Source organism: Aquarana catesbeiana, linkage group LG03, assembly GCF_042186555.1.
Source record: "Aquarana catesbeiana isolate 2022-GZ linkage group LG03, ASM4218655v1, whole genome shotgun sequence".
In the NCBI taxonomy this organism is placed as follows: Eukaryota; Metazoa; Chordata; class Amphibia; order Anura; family Ranidae; genus Aquarana; species Aquarana catesbeiana.
In genome coordinates this window covers 256,098,787-256,114,758 of record NC_133326.1, presented here as the reverse complement: position 1 = coordinate 256,114,758, position 15,972 = coordinate 256,098,787, and the positions used below count along the sequence as shown (strand labels likewise).

The following is a 15,972-nucleotide window of genomic DNA, read 5'->3' as shown; positions in this document are numbered from 1 at the left end:
TTCAATTTTTTTTAACTGCATGACTACTTATACTTATTAAAGCAAAATCTACTCAGCACTCATTGTTCATTATTATTAGTACACTCAGGGTCAGATTAGGAGCATCATGGGCCTGGTGCTGAAGATTTTGGTGGGCCTTTTTATGGAAACAAAATGAAAAAGCAAATATTTTTTGCTAAAACAAATTAAATATACTCTCACCAGTAATACCAGCCATGCAGCCTCTGAGCAGCAGCAACACCACCAATACCACCTGCTATGCGGTCTCTCACTAACAACAGCATAGGGTGACCACATTTCCAAACTGCCATTCAGGGACATCCCCCCTTCCCAAAAAAAGATGAGGGGGGATGTAGTCTCGGGGTTGATGGGGAAATAGGTGGTGAGGGTGATTTTTCTGGCAAATGGCTGGTGTTAGCATTTAACTACTTGAGCCCCGGACCATTATGCTGCCTAAGGCAGTGAAGAGTGAAATCAAAAATTCACGCCCTTAGAAAGCCTGAAGGCGGTGCTTGGTTTTCGGGGTCCCGTGCGCGGCTAGGCTCCCAAAAAGTCTCACACATGTGGTATCCCCATACTCAGGAGAGGCAGCAGAATGTATTTTGGGGTGTGATTTCACATATTCCCATGGCATGTTTGAGCAATATATCATTTAGTGACAATTTTGTGCGAAAAAAAAAAAAAATTGTCTCTTTCCCGCAACTTGTGTCGCAATATAAAATATTCCATGGACTCGACATGCCTCTCAGCAAATAGCTTGGGGTGTCTACTTTCCAAAATGTGGTCATTTGGGGGGGTTTTGAACTTTGGCATTTTATCTACTTTCTATCTACTTTTGTGTCTACTTTCCAAAATGGGGTCATTTGGGGGGGTTTTGAACTTTGGCATTTTATGCACAACATTTAGAAGCTTATGTCACACATCACCCACTCTTCTAACCACTTGAAGACAAAGCCCTTTCTGACACTTATTGTTTACATGAAAAAGTTATTTTTTTTTGCAAGAAAATTACTTTGAACCCCCAAAAATTATATATTTTTTTAAAGCAAATGCCCTACAGATTAAAATGGTGGGTGTTTCATTTTTTTTTTCACACAGTATTTGCGCAGCGATTTTTCAAACGCATTTTTTGGGGAAAAAACACACTTTTTAAAATTTTAATGCACTAAAACACACTATATTGCCCAAATGTTTGATGTAATAAAAAAGATGATCTTAGGCCGAGTACATGGATACCAAACATGACATGCTTTACAATTGCGCACAAACGTGCAGTGGCAACAAAATAAATACATTTTTAAAAGCCTTTAAAAGCCTTTACAGGTTACCACTTTAGATTTACAGAGGAGGTCTACTGCAAAAATTACTGCCCTCGATCTGACCTTCGCGGTGATGCCTCACATGCATGGTGCAATTGCTGTTTACGTTTGACGACAGACCGCCGCTTGCGTTCGCCTTAGAGCGAGAGCAGGGGGCGACAGGGGTGCTTTTTTTTTTTTCTATATTTTTTTTTGCTTTTTTACCTTATTTTTAAACTGTTCCTTTCATTTTTTTTTTAATCATTTTTATTGTTATCTCGGGGAATGTAAATATCCCTTATGATAGCAATAGGTAGTGACAGTTACTCTTTTTTGAAAAAATTGGGGTCTATTAGACCCTAGATCTCTCCTCTGCCCTCAAAGCATCTGACCACACCAAGATCGGTGTGATAAAATGCTTCCCCAATTTCCCAATGGCGCTATTTACATCCGGCGAAATCTAAGTCATAAAATGCTCATAGCTTCCGGTTTCTTAGGCCATAGAGATGTTTGGAGCCACTCTGGTCTCTGATCAGCTCTATGGTCAGCTGGCTGAATCACCGGCTGCATTCTCAGGCTCCCTGTTGAGACAGGAGAGCCAGAGAAAAACACGGAAGACGGTGGGGGGGGCATTCCCTCCCACGGCTTGTAAAAGCAGTCTAGAGGCTAATTAGCCGCTAGGATTGCTTTTACATTAAAGCCGACCGCTGGCTGAAAAGAATGATACCAAGATGATACCTAAACCTGCAGGCATCATTCTGGTATAACCACTCAAAGTCGTGAATGGCTTACCTGAAGACAAAAAAATGGTTAACAATAAAGCACAGTAAACAGTAAAGTATAAAAAATTGCATACCTGAAAAACAAACATGATAAAACATAATAACAATAAAACATTGCAGAATAGAATACAGTAAAAAAGAGCAGAACAATAGAGAGAGAGAATAGAGAGAGAGAGAACAATAAAACGACAACTATTTTTTTTATTTTATATATTTTTTTTTTACACTTTTTTTGTAACTAACTTTTATAACTGCAACCGGTTCCAGGTTCGGGTCTCTCAAAATGCGATGACATCTTGGGAGACCCTGTGAAAGTGTGCCTAGTCTGTGCAATGCTGTACCCTACGCTAATACTCAACTAGTGAATGGTAGCGTTCAAAACATTCACCAATGCAAAAACCAGGATTGTCAGGACAGGAGGGACAATAATAGCGGGTGTCACGCCTATATCCGCGCTTGCTGCAGACACAACATCTTTTTTGGGGGGTTCGTTGGGTAGGGGTACTCGGGAGGACATAAAGAAAATGCCTCTCATGCAGCCGACTGCACTTGGTTGGGGATGTGAATGGGGGAAGTACGGGTGCTGCAGAAGTGGTGGGTTCCCAATTAGGATTGGCGAATGCAGCAGAAAGGGCACTATGGGCACGACAGGCCTGTGTTTGTCTTTTTGGTGGCAGCGGGACACTACTTGTGTTCGCCACCTCACCAGCTTGAACTGCACTTATGGGACTCGCCACGTCACCAAGTGTTACTGCAGTGCTGGTTTGACTACGACTGGGGTGTACTAGGCCACTGGTGCTTGCCAGTTCACCAAAACGCTACAAAAAAAACTGTTAGCGATCGCAGGGATCAGGCCTGACTCTGCGAACGCTGCAGTTATGCGCTTAGTGTTTTGTAAGTGTCAGTGATCGATCGATACTGCACTTGGGTGGGCTGGGCTGGGCGGAGGGGCAAAACGCAGGTGCTAGCAGGTATCTGGGCTGATCCCACTAACACTGCATTTTTGGGAACCCTAAACTGCCGGGGACGCTAGTATAGATCTGATCGGACCAGATATTGATCCATTCAGATACTATACCACTAAGGGAGGCGTATGCTGCGTGCGTGGGTGTTAGTGGTACTGGCGCTAACCTGACTCTGCCTGGGGCTGGTGCTTGCCAGTTCACCAAAATGCTTCCAAAAAAACTGTTAGCGATCGCAGGGATCAGGCCTGACTCTGCGAACGCTGCAGTTATGCGTTTAGTGTTTTGTAAGTGACAGTGATCGATCGATACTGCACTTGGGTGGGCTAGGCTGGGCCGGGCGGAGGGGCAAAACGCAGGTGCTAGCAGGTATCTGGGCTGATCCCGCTAACACTGCGTTTTTGGGAACCCTAAACTGCTGGGGACGCTAGTATAGATCTGATCAGATCAGATATTGATCCGTTCAGATACTATACCACTAAGGGAGTTGTACGGTGCGTGTGTGGGTGTTAGCGTTACTGGCGCTAACCTGACGCTGCCTGGGGCTGGTGCTTGCCAGTTCACCAAAATGCTACCAAAAAAACTGTTAGCGATCACAGGGATCAGGCCTGACTCTGCGAACGCTGCAGTTATGCGTTTAGTGCCTTGTAAGTGACAGTGATCGATCGATACTGCACTTGGGTGGGCTGGGCGGAGGGGCAAAACACAGGTACTAGCAGGTATCTGGGCTGATCCCGCTAACACTGCGTTTTTGGGAACCCTAAACTGCTGGGGACGCTAGTATAGATCTGATTGGATCAGATATTGATCCGTACAGATACTATACCACTAAGGGAGGCGTATGCTGCGTGCGTGGGTGTTAGCGCTACTGGCGCTAATCTGACACTGCCTGGGGCAACGCATATCACCGCTGAGCGATCAGGGGGCTAAACCTTTATTCGGTAATAAACGGCGGGTGCCCTGACACTATAAAAAATAAACGAACTAATCAGCGTCACCCGTAACGGTTATACGGTGATCAGTGGTGAAAGGGTTAACTAGGGGGCAATCAAGGGGTTAAAACATTTATTGGGTAGTATATGGGGGTCCCTGACGCTATAAAACGCTGACGGCGAACCTAAATATTTACCTCCCTAACTAGCGTCACCAGCGACACTAATACAGCGATCAGAAAAATGATCGCTTAGTGACACTGGTGACGGGGGGTGATCAAGGGGTTAAAACTTTATTAGGGGGGGTTAGGGGGGTACCCTAGACCTAAAGGGGGCTAACAGTACCTGTCCTAACACTGTAACTGTCACAAACTGACACCATGCAGTAATCAGAAAAAAAAAAAAACTGCTGGTGTCAGTTTGTGACGGGGGGGGGGTGATTGGGGGGGGATCGGGGTGTTTTGTGTGCCTGGCATGTTCTACTGTGTGTGTGTGTGTGTTTTCACTCACATACCTGTCTTCTCCCCTCGGCGCCGGAACGGAAAATACCGAGCCGAGGAGAGATGACATAATTTCCTTTGCTGCTGTTTAGCATACAGCAGCAAAGGAAATGATCTGATTGGCCGGGGGCGATCGCGAGGGGGGGTCACGAATGGATGGCCTCCCCCTCACCTCCGATCGACATAACAGGACCGCCTCGGGCACCGGGGGGGTCCGATCGGACCCCCCACCCGCGGGAGGCAAATCACGTATATGTACGTGATTTTGCCTGCCCGTGCCGCCTTGCCGACGTACATCGGCGTGAGGCAGTCCTTAAGTGGTTAAAATCATCCTGACACTATGCTTGATATGGCGTCAGGATGATCAAATTCCATTAATTCTATTACTACATTGTAATATATAGTGAAATAGTTCAACTCACCATGATGCAAAATTAGTGGGAACCTAAACTTGTCACTTGCCACCAGATGCAGCATGTCACTTGCCACCATCGCCAGCCACCAGATGCAGCATGCCAGATGCCACCCATAGCCTGCCATCAGATGCAGTGTGCCACTTGCCACCAGCAGCCTACCACCAGATACAGTGTGCCACTTGCCACCAGCAGCATGCCACCAGATTCAGTGTGCCACTTGCCACCAGCAGCATGCCATGAGATACGGTGTGCCACTTGCCACCAGATACAGTGTGCCACCATCAGCCTACTACCAGATACAGTGTGCCACTTGCCACCAGCAGCCTGCCACCAGATACAGTGTGCCATGTGCCACCAGAAGCCTGCCACCAGATACAGTGTGCCACTTGCCACCATCAGCCTGCCACCAGATACAGTGTGCCACTTGCCACCAGCAGCTTGCCACCAGATACAGTGTGCCACTTGCCACCAGCAGCATGCCACCAGATACAGTGTGCCACTTTCCATCAGATACGGTGTGCTACTTGCCACCCATGGCCTGCCACCAGATACAGTGTGCTACTTGCCACCCACAGCCTGCCACCAGATACAGTGTGCCACTTGCCACCAGCAGCCTGCCACCAGATATAGTGTGCCACTTGCCACCAGCAGCCTGCCACCAGATATGGTGTGCCATTTGCCACCAGATATGGTGTGCCACTTGCCACCAGATTCAGTGTGCCACTTGCCAACAGCAGCCTGCCACCAGATACAGTGAGCCACTTGTGACAAGCAGCATGCCACCAGAGATGGCGTGCCACTTGCCACCAGATACAGTGTGCCACTTGCCACAAGCACCATGCCACCAGATACAGTATGCCACTTGCCACCAAATACAGTGTGTCACTTGCCACCCACAGCCTGCCACCAGTCACAGTGTGCTACTTGCCACCAGCAGCCTGCCACCAGATACAGTGTGCCACTTGCCAACAGCAGCCTGCCACCAGATACAATGTGCCACTTGCCACAAGCAGCATGCCACCAGATACGGTGTGCCACTTGCCACCAGATACAGTGTGCCACTTGCCAACAGCAGCCTGCCACCAGATACGGTGTGCTACTTGCCACCCACAGCCCGCCACCAGATAGTGTGCCACTTGCCACCAGCAGCATGCCACCAAATACAGTGTGCCACTTGCCACCAGCAGCATGCCACCAGATACAGTGTGCCACTTGCCACCAGATACAGTGTGCCACTTGCCACCAGCAGCCTGTCACCAGATACAGTGTGCTACTTGCCACCAGCAGCCTGCCACCAAATACAGTGTGCCACTTGTCATCAGCAGCCTGCCACCAGATACGGTGTGCCACTTGCCACCAGACACAGTGTGCCACTTGCCACCAGCAGCATGCAACCAGATACAGGGTGCCACTTGCCACCAGCAGCCTGCCACTGCCTCCAGGACTCTGCCCGGACGGATAGAAGGGACAGGGCCTGCATAGTCAATCAAATCCCTGGAGCCCCCACCCCTCCTGAGCTGGGATAGTATGGCCGTGTGTGTGTGTATGCCAGGAGTATTGATCAGACCAAGTTCTACAGGGGGGTTGTATGTGCAAGCCTTTGGGCTCACACTCGTGTGCTGCAGTCGGCCGCACTGCTTGTGTATCTGCAGTTTTAGCTTGCAGTCCTATTGATATATATTAGGTTGCAGGTTTTTGCTGTGCGCCAAAGATAAGATGTAGCATGTAGGAATTTTGGTGAACTTTCAGAAAATGCAGAAAAAACACACAACCTAATAGAAATCAATAGGACTGCAAGTAAAACGCAGGAACACTGTGGATACACCAGCAATGGGCCAAAACATAGCAAACCAGTGTGAACCCACCTAAAAGCACAAGGGACCAAGCACTACCACAGTCTAATGACACAATTCTAAACACTTTGGCTGCAGTTATAACAGCTACTGCTGGAGAAAAAAGTTAAAAACGAGGGGAAGGAAGATAAGAGTCCAGTCACTGTGCTCACATTTGGATGGTCCCTGGAGGCTTATCACTCAGAGATATCCTGTTCACCTTCTATCTGCCGGTGTTCTGTTCATAATTTCCCACCCACACAGCTCCTTCACTGCACAGACTTCACAGAGGGGAGGGGAAATGCAGAGCCGACTCAGCCTCTCCCATTTGTACAGGGGGAACTGTGCACTGTGACATTGTAATAACCACAGTGAGCAAACACAGATGCAGCCAGACACCCCTACATTTACACACAGCTTCTCCTGTCCCAAAGAAGTTTATGGACAGGAGAAAATCGGGCTTATACTGCTGGCTGGATGGGACGATTTTAAGGCAGGGGCCTGGAGATGCAGTTCCATCAGCTGAGTACACTAAAATACTTATTTAGCTCATAATTGAGAGTCATTACTGGATCACAAATTTTCTTAGTAACTGCGCCATTTAGGTTGCTGTATTTGCTAAATGCTAACTGAAAGATCTGCCACATAGCAAAATGTGCTACTGAAATCTGTCCTGTGCCATTAAGGCAGGTACTTACAAAGCTTTGGAAGTCTTTGAAATGTTATAACCCTTTTTTTGTTTTCTTTTTAAACATGTTTTATTGAATGAAGCCTTTTCCTGAATGAAAAGTGAATTCCAAGGGAAATAAAAAAAAAAAATGACTGGTGATCTCTCAGCTCTCAGTCCACTCTGAGCAGGGAGCAGTGACTGTCAGTCACCACTCTCTGCTCTGCTAATCTTGTGCTTTTTGGAGTGGACTGGCTCAAGCTCTCTGTAGGAGTGGCTGACTCCTGACTCCCGACTCGGGTCAGTTGCCAATCAGGCATCTGGGTGGATCCAGTTTGATGAATGAAAAAAAAAAAACAGTTCATATACTTAGTATTAGTATTTTCCAAAAATAAATACAATTAACCAACATGTATTGTAATTTCTTTCAAATGTTACCACTTTAGGACTGCCCCACGTACATATACTGTGCCCTTAAGCGCAACAACATCTACCTGTACGTGATTTCTTCCATTGGCTCTAGGGCGCATGCCACCGAAGCTGCGCTTCCGCTGTGATGTAAACAAAGCGGACTGTCGTTCTGTCAGACAGAAAGAGAGAGATCTTGTGTTCCTGCTAATCAGGAACACAGATGTCTTTCTTCCTCGAGTCAGTCCATCCCCCACACAGTTAGAAATCACTTCCTAGGAGCAAACATAACTTTTTGATTGCTCTTTAAAAACTCCTTCCCTGCCAGTGTCATTTATACATTGACAGTGCATTTTTTTAGCACTGATCACTGTATTGGTGTCACTGGTCCCCAAAAAGTATCACTTAGTGTCAGATTCGTACGTCGCAATGTCGCAGTCCTGCTAAAAATCGCTGATCGCCGCCATTACTAGTAAAAACAATAAAAAGCAAAAAGTCCATGAATCTATCCCATAGATTTAGATGCTATAACTTTTGTGCAAACCAATCAATATATACGCTTTTTGAGATTTTTATTACCAAAAATATGTAGCAGAATACAAATTGGCCTAAACTGATAAAGAAATTTGATTTTTTAATTTTTTATTTTGGATGTGTTTTATAGCAGAAAGTAAAAAATATTGTTTTTTTTTTTTTTCAAAATTGTTGGTCTTTTTTTGTTTATTGTGCAAAAAAAAAAAAATGCAGAGGTGATCAAATAGCAAAAGAAAGCTCTATCTGTGGGAAAAAAGGACATCAATTTTATTTGGGTACAGCGTCGCATGACCATGCAATTTTCAGTTAAAGTGAGGCAGTGCCATATTGCAAAAATGCCCTGAAGGGGGTAAAACCTTCCGCAGCTAAGGTGGTTAATGGGCTGGTACTTTGCACTCTTCCCAACAGTGTGCATACTGTCTTAGTAATAAAAGTATGATATGAGCATGTGTATACATTAAAGCGGCGTTTCACCCAGAAATGGCACTTCTGATGATCTGGTTCCTCCCCCGCTCTGGTGTCACATTTGGCACCTTTCAGGGGGGAGCAAATACCTGTCAAGCCGAGGGACGGGTCGGCTTCAGGTGAAGACATCGCGGGTGCCCTGGACAGGTAAGTGTCCTTTTTTAAAAGTCAGCAGCTGCATTATTTGCAGCTGCTGACTTTAATTTTTTTAATTTAAGAGAAAGAGAAAGGTAAGGCTAGTATGAACTGGTATGCTCTCCATACTTTAATCTAATGGTGGGATTTCAGTATCTCCCTGCATGTCACTAGTTACGCCTCTAGTTATCTAGTTATGCTGTTGATAATTATCATAAACAATTTGCATAATCATTTTCATCTGTCTTTCCATTTATCCTTCCATCCATGCACTCTCACTTTAAGAACTTTATTATCAGTATTTTAATTTGTTTTTTTTGTTTGTTTTTTTTTAACTTCTACTACACTTTAATGTGATGCATTGGGATGAGAGTGCAGTTTTATGCGTTACATAGAGTATAGTCTTAAAAAGTACAGTGTATTCAAAACTATCAATGAAGTTGTGTAATGCACTATAATATTTCGGGAACATTAAAATGAAATGAAAAACAAAAGTTTAGGTCTCAAATAAGCTTGTACCACACTTTATATGTATACACAGAGAAGCGTATGTGAAATATTAAAAATAAAAAATGTTCTTTTGTTAAATATTATATGAAACAAAATCAATGAATGTACAAATGAAGTCATATTTATTTAGTGAGCAGGTGCACAGCAGATGCAGCTTTTGATGACTTTCACTAGCTGTGAGATAGAATTCATCTTGGATCTTTAGAAATAATATTTCTCCTGTTATCTTTCATCTGCAACAGTTCCTTAGGGCCAAAATGAAGTCAAGCGAGAGCCGTCATGAGGCGATGACAGCACCCCAAACAACAATTGTCGCACCTGCTTTACGGGAGAACACCACAGAGGCTGTAGCTCCAAGCGATGGGAAAGATAATCACTTTTCAAAGCTCAAAGAGAAGTTCATGAACGAGCTGAATAAAATTCCATGTGAGTAAAAAAAAAATAAAAAAGTGCAACTTCTTTTTATACCCAATGATAGCATTATAGCATCATAAAGTATTTTATTTTTATTACAAAAACATATTTAAAATGCATTTTCAGTATAGTTGGAAATTACCGTTGCTTGCAATACCTTACAATCTGACATGTTTAATGTTTATTTTGTAATTTGCCAATTAAAATAATGTCATATCAGGCTAAGTAGCTAATTGTTTTTATTGATCTGCATTTGGAAGTAAGGCCTGTGCCCTGCACATCTTATCTTTCCAATCCTACTGTTTCCTTTCAGGTTTCAACTTTGAATACTTAAGCCGGCCATACATGGATTGCATTTCAGTCAGTTCAGCAAGGACCGGCCAAATTTCGATCCATGTACTGTATGGCAAACTGGTTGTACACAAGTCCGTTTATGGATTTGTGTACAACCAACCTGTCGGGTTTCTCATAAATAATCAGTGCCAATGGCTATAGCTAACAACACCGCTGTCAGAATACAATACCACAGTGGGATAGATTCCTCCATCCACATAAAATGTTTAGATGGGGGAATCTAAGCATTCTCTTTTGTTCAACTGGCTGGTTGAACAAAAAAAAAATGCATACTGTATGAGCTGCCTTAAAGTGATACTGAAATCAGAAGTTAACTCCTAACTGTAACAGACAGGGTAATTAACTGATTGATCAGACAAAGAGTAGTTTTAACTTGAACTTTTCTAAACGGGGCAAATTAGGAATAACAATGCAAACAGGTTCAAAATGGCAAGAACACTGTTGGATCAATTTTAATAAGAACACTAAGTGACAGTACAGTGCAGTCTCCATCAGGCTCTGTAGCCACAGATACTAGAGAACGAATACTGTTTCAGTAAATAGTAACAGCTACTTCCTATTTGGGCTCAGCAACAATGTTTCTCACAGTGAGGTTCACAGCATGTCTGAGCACACAGATGAACAGCTGAAGTTATCCCTGGACTGGTACCACAGGTGGGTACCTGGAGATACAAGACCATACCACTTGAAGCACAAGTGCTTCCCTGCAGTGCTCCTTACTGTAGCTAGGTCTTCTGTAGAAGCTTCATGTTATTGGACTCCTGCCTTACTGCCTGAATGCATGGCTTTACAGTGAAGGTCCACAAACCTGGCTGCAGATCACATGCTTAACTTACATACTTAACATCAGGGATTTTTTTCAGCCAGAATGTGATGGAACTCTGTTCCACTACCTCTGACTAGTCCTTTCCTGTCCCACTTGCCACTAAACTCTAAAGATGGTAGAGGAAGTTTTTGCACTAATAACTGCCTCTACCATCTTCTGTGTGCTATTGCCAGGCAACCAGGGCATGCGCAGGGCATTTGCTGGTTGGTGCCCCGGGTCCTGACACCACATCTGCCAGCATCTTTTTCTCATTCCTGTGATGCATCGGGAGTGGACTCCAGTCCCCGCCTGTCATACCTTTGCAACACAGAGCCCAATGAAGTGATCTGGCTGTGTGGTACAGGTCTGATAGGTAGAGCCTGTACTGTGTGTCAAAATTATGGTATATAGGAAATCCGCCCACTCCTATATTCCAAACGCCGCGCCAACTGGAAACAAAACTTCAAATTGAGCAGCCACTTCTGTGTGTGTAAATGCGTGTCCAAGAAATAATTTTGGTTCACCATAAACTAACCCCAACCGACAGTGAAACCAAGTAGCAGCGCTAAATCAATTAACCTAAATAAACAAGTGAATCACTTCCATAAACAGTGAAATTATTACAAAGATATGGAAAATAAAAATCCACAATACAGTGCATCAAATAAAGTGAACCTTATCCTAAGTGAATATGTGAATAATCTATTAAGTGAATAAAGGATCTGAAAATGCAAAAAAAATGTGTAATAATAAGAGACTATTAAATCAAATAAATGTGAAAAAGTCCAAAAAATAATAATGAATAAATAATGCTTTCTTTGGTGTTAATCTGTGACGTGATATAGTGTAGATCTTCAGTAAATCAATCTTCCACCACACCTCTGTGACTGTGATTCCACTCCCCTTAGGCGAACAAACTCACTAGCTCCTCTTGCCTCACATTCTCGTGTTTGGCTATAAGGCTTTAACCCACACAGAAGGGGACTAAATAATGATCTCCAGTGGTCCACCGTTACACATCCAGAGTTATTCAATAAAGTGCTCTCTCCACATGTAAAAAAAGAGTGATCCAATAGTGTAGTACGTAATGAAATTTATTAAAATAACACGCTCCTCCACCATTAAACTCACATCTTTAAAAATTCACATCAAGCAAAGAGGCACAGCAAAGCAGATAATCACAGCAACAACTCCAAATGTAAAAATCAGTGTATGGTAGTCACAGCGGAGCCAGGTAATACACTCTCCGACGGCAGTCTCACCCGTCCCCTGGAGTTCCCTGAAGCCGCTTCCCCACTTCCGAGTATGGCGCTCTCCATCACAGCGTGCTAAATCATACGTCCTCGAACTGCCGTACAGCCACGCCCGACATGTTTCGTCACAGGGACTTAATCATGGGATTCATGTCGGGGCGTGGCTGTACGGCAATCGAGGACGTATGACGTAGCACGCTGTGATGGAGAGCGCCGTACTAGGAAGTGGGGAAGCAGCTTCAGGGAACTCCAGGGGACAGGTGAGACTGTCGTCGGAGAGTGTATTACCTGGGTCTGCCGTGACCACCATACGCTGATCTTTACGTTTGGAGTTAAAATAATAAAAAACGTAAAAAATTATATGAGTTATTCCTGCGCTACCTAGGAAAAAAAGTGTACACACGGACAGCTGCGGACACCGAATGAGATCAAACAAGGCCCATGGGCGGTAAAAATAATAAAAAGTGGGTGCTGCGCTGACCTAATAAAATAAAAGGGTATGATACCCTATCACAGTGTAAACTCAATGCCTAAAATGGAGATGATGGAGAGCGCAATACTCGGAAGTGGGGAAGCGGCTTCAGGGAACTCCAGGGGACGGGTGAGACTGCCGTCGGAGAGTGTATTACCTGGCTCCGCTGTGACTACCATACACTGATTTTTACATTTGGAGTTGTTGCTGTGATTATCTGTTTTGCTGTGCCTCTTTGCTTGATGTGAATTTTTAAAGATGTGAGTTTAATGGTGGAGGAGAGTGTTATTTTAATAAATTTCATTACGTACTACACTATTGGATCACTCTTTTTTTACATGTGGAGAGAGCACTTTGTTGAATAACTCTGGATGTGTAACGGTGGACCACTGGAGGTCATTATTTTGTCCCCTTCTGTGTGGGTTAAAGCCTTATAGCCAAACACGAGAGTGTGAGGCAAGAGGAACTGGTGAGTTTGTTCCCCTAAGGAGAGTGGAATCACAGTCACAGAGGTGTGGTGGAAGATTGATTTACTGAAGATCTACACTATATCACGTCACGGATTAACACCAAAGAAAGCATTATTTATTCATTATTATTTTTTGGACTTTTTCACATTTATTTGATTTAATAGTCTCTTATTATTACACATGTTTTTTTGCATTTTCAGATCCTTTATTCACTTAATAGAATATTCACATATTCACTTAGGATAAGGTTTACTTTATTTGATGCACTGTATTGTGGATTTTTACTTTCCATATCTTTGTAATAATTTCACTGTTTATGGAAGTGATTCATTTGTTTATTTAGGTTAATTGATTTAGAGCCTCTACTGCGTTGGGGAAAAAACCCATGCACACCTAGCAGGCTGGTTCTGGCTGCCCCACTGTGAAGCTATTGTAAACAGGTGAGTGAGACCTGTTTAGCAGGCAGGTTTAGTAAGCTACACCCCATCCACAGCTGGGTTGTTAGCTGTGGATGGGGGAAAAGTGTAGTTGCTGACAGGGGGTACAGAGATGAGTTGTGAACAGAGAGTTGATAAGGTGAACTGTGTACAGGGGTGCAGAGATGAGCTCAGATTTGGCAAAGAGGGGAGCTGTTGACAGGGAAAAAAAGTTTGGAGCTGTGAACAAGCTGAGAAGAGGGGAACTGTGAACTGGCTGAGAAGAGGGGAACTGTGAACTGGCTGAGAAGAGGGGAACTGTGAACTGGCTGAGAAGAGGGGAACTGTGAACTGGCTGAGAAGAAGGTAGCTGTGGACTGGGGAAGAAGAGGGAACTGTGGACTGAAGAAGAAGAGGGAACTGTGGACTGGAGAAGAGGGGAGCCGTGGACTGGGGGAGAAGAGGGAAGCTGTGGACTGGGGGAGACAAGGGGAGCTGTGGACTGGGGAAGGGGAACTGTGGACTGGAGAAGAGGAGAGCCATGGACAGGGGGAGAAGAGGGAAGCTGTGGACTGGGGGAAACAAGGGGAGCTGTGGACCAGGGAAGGTGAGCTGTAGACTGGGGAAGGAGGTGAGCTGTAGATGGGGGGAAGAGGGGAGCTGTGGACAAGGGGAGAAGAGGTGAGATGTGGATAGGGGGGTAGAGGGGAGCTGTGGACATGGGAAAAAGAGGTGAGCTGTGGATAGGGGGTAGAGGGGAGCGGTGGACAAGGGGAGAAGAGGTGAGCTGTCAACTGTGGAATGAGGGGGACTGTTGACAGGGGAAAAAGGTGAGCTGTGGACAGGGGAAAGAGGTGAGCTGTGGACAGGGGGAAAAAAAGGGGAGCTGTGGATGGTTGAGAGAAAAGGTGAACTTTGGACGAAGGTTGCAGAGGTGAGCTGTGGATGGGAGGTGCAGAGTTGAGCAATAGATGCCTACTTTGTGAGGGAATATGTAAGCACAGTTCACCATGTTCACCATGCTGATACTGAGTGCATTACTTTCTTGCTTGTGCAGCGTGCAGATTATTTGGTGCTAAATGGGGGTAAATGCTTATTTTGGTTTAGAAGAACAAAAAAAATGAAGATTTACCTACCTGATCCTCTACCATTCCCTAGACTGGTCCCAGCAGTTTCTTTTCACCCACACTCCAGCTGTCTAGTATGCTAATGTCATCAAGACCATAGCAGGATCCATAGTCCTGTATGGGACGTAAAGACGCAAAGGGACAGTCCACCTCTAAAGCGTCCTCTGACAAGGGTAGAAAAGGATCAGGTAATTAAAAATGTTCTCCTCTCCCGAGACACAAGAGGTTATTAACCCTTTCAGTGTCGATATAGCACCTTGGCAAGGGATAATTTTACATTTTCCCAGAGTTGGGTCTAAAATAATTAGCTTTAAGAGTTTGGCCCTTAAGTTCAGTTACCAGAAGGGAAAATATATGCATGGAATGTACTTATGTTCTATTCCTATTTATGTGGATTTCCTTCATTATTACTAAAATATAATGGTGTTACGTTTACCTCAAAACAGGTGGTCAGACACTATAGCTGGCTACTGTGTGTTTCACCTATAGCAGCCCCCTTTCCCTTAAGGCAAGCAGGCCTACCGGTACTTGGTTGCTCTCAGGATTTATACACAATGCTTTAGTGCCTGCCCACCACACCAGGGCAGATACGAACTAAGCAAACAGACTACTTGCATTTAGCAGACAGATAGCGTGGTCCTATGACAGTCCAGGTAAAAGGCAGGCTGAGATCGGGGGAAAAGTCCAATATCTGATCCAGGTCATACACAGGGAAATCCAAACTAGCAAAACAGGGCAGAAAAATGGGGGGCTTGATCAGGAACAACGCAGGTATCGCTGTCTCCATAACAAGCAAGGGACAGAGCATTTTGGCTTGCTTATAACAGGTGACTGACCATATCAATCACCTTGCAGGTGGACACAGACAGGGAGAATGCAATAGCCAAAACCCCGATGCTGGAATGAGGAGCAGGAGCACTTAAGTGATCCTGACAAATGGTAGGTAAATTGGCCCTAAGATGGAAACATTAGCTTATATGATCCTTCAGGACAGATATACATAGCTCTCTGTAGTCTTTTAAAGCAGTATTTTCTTTGTAGACACTAAAAAAATATGGGAAATCAATGAAATAAAAAATGTATGCATGTAGTCCAGCAGTGTTGTACCTATAGGTATAACTGGAATGGATACTGTAAGGCTGTAACTTGTTATATTACCTATTAAAGTGGAACTAGCCCACCCCCCTATCCTTTACAGCCAAGGAAACTGTCATCTGCTT

General features: G+C 44.5%; 1 protein-coding gene across 5 annotated transcripts in view; it reads left to right on the top strand.

Moving 5' to 3' along the window:
* SYT1 (synaptotagmin 1) overlaps positions 1–15,972 on the top strand; it is a 954,200-nt gene that overhangs the window by 673,528 nt on the left and 264,700 nt on the right. For all 5 annotated transcript variants that reach the window (XM_073620000.1, XM_073619998.1, XM_073619999.1 and 2 more), the window contains one exon: positions 9,684–9,867. In XM_073620000.1, the coding sequence (XP_073476101.1) occupies positions 9,699–9,867 (169 nt within the window). In that variant the 5' untranslated portion in view covers positions 9,684–9,698. The remainder of the gene's footprint in view (positions 1–9,683; positions 9,868–15,972) is intronic.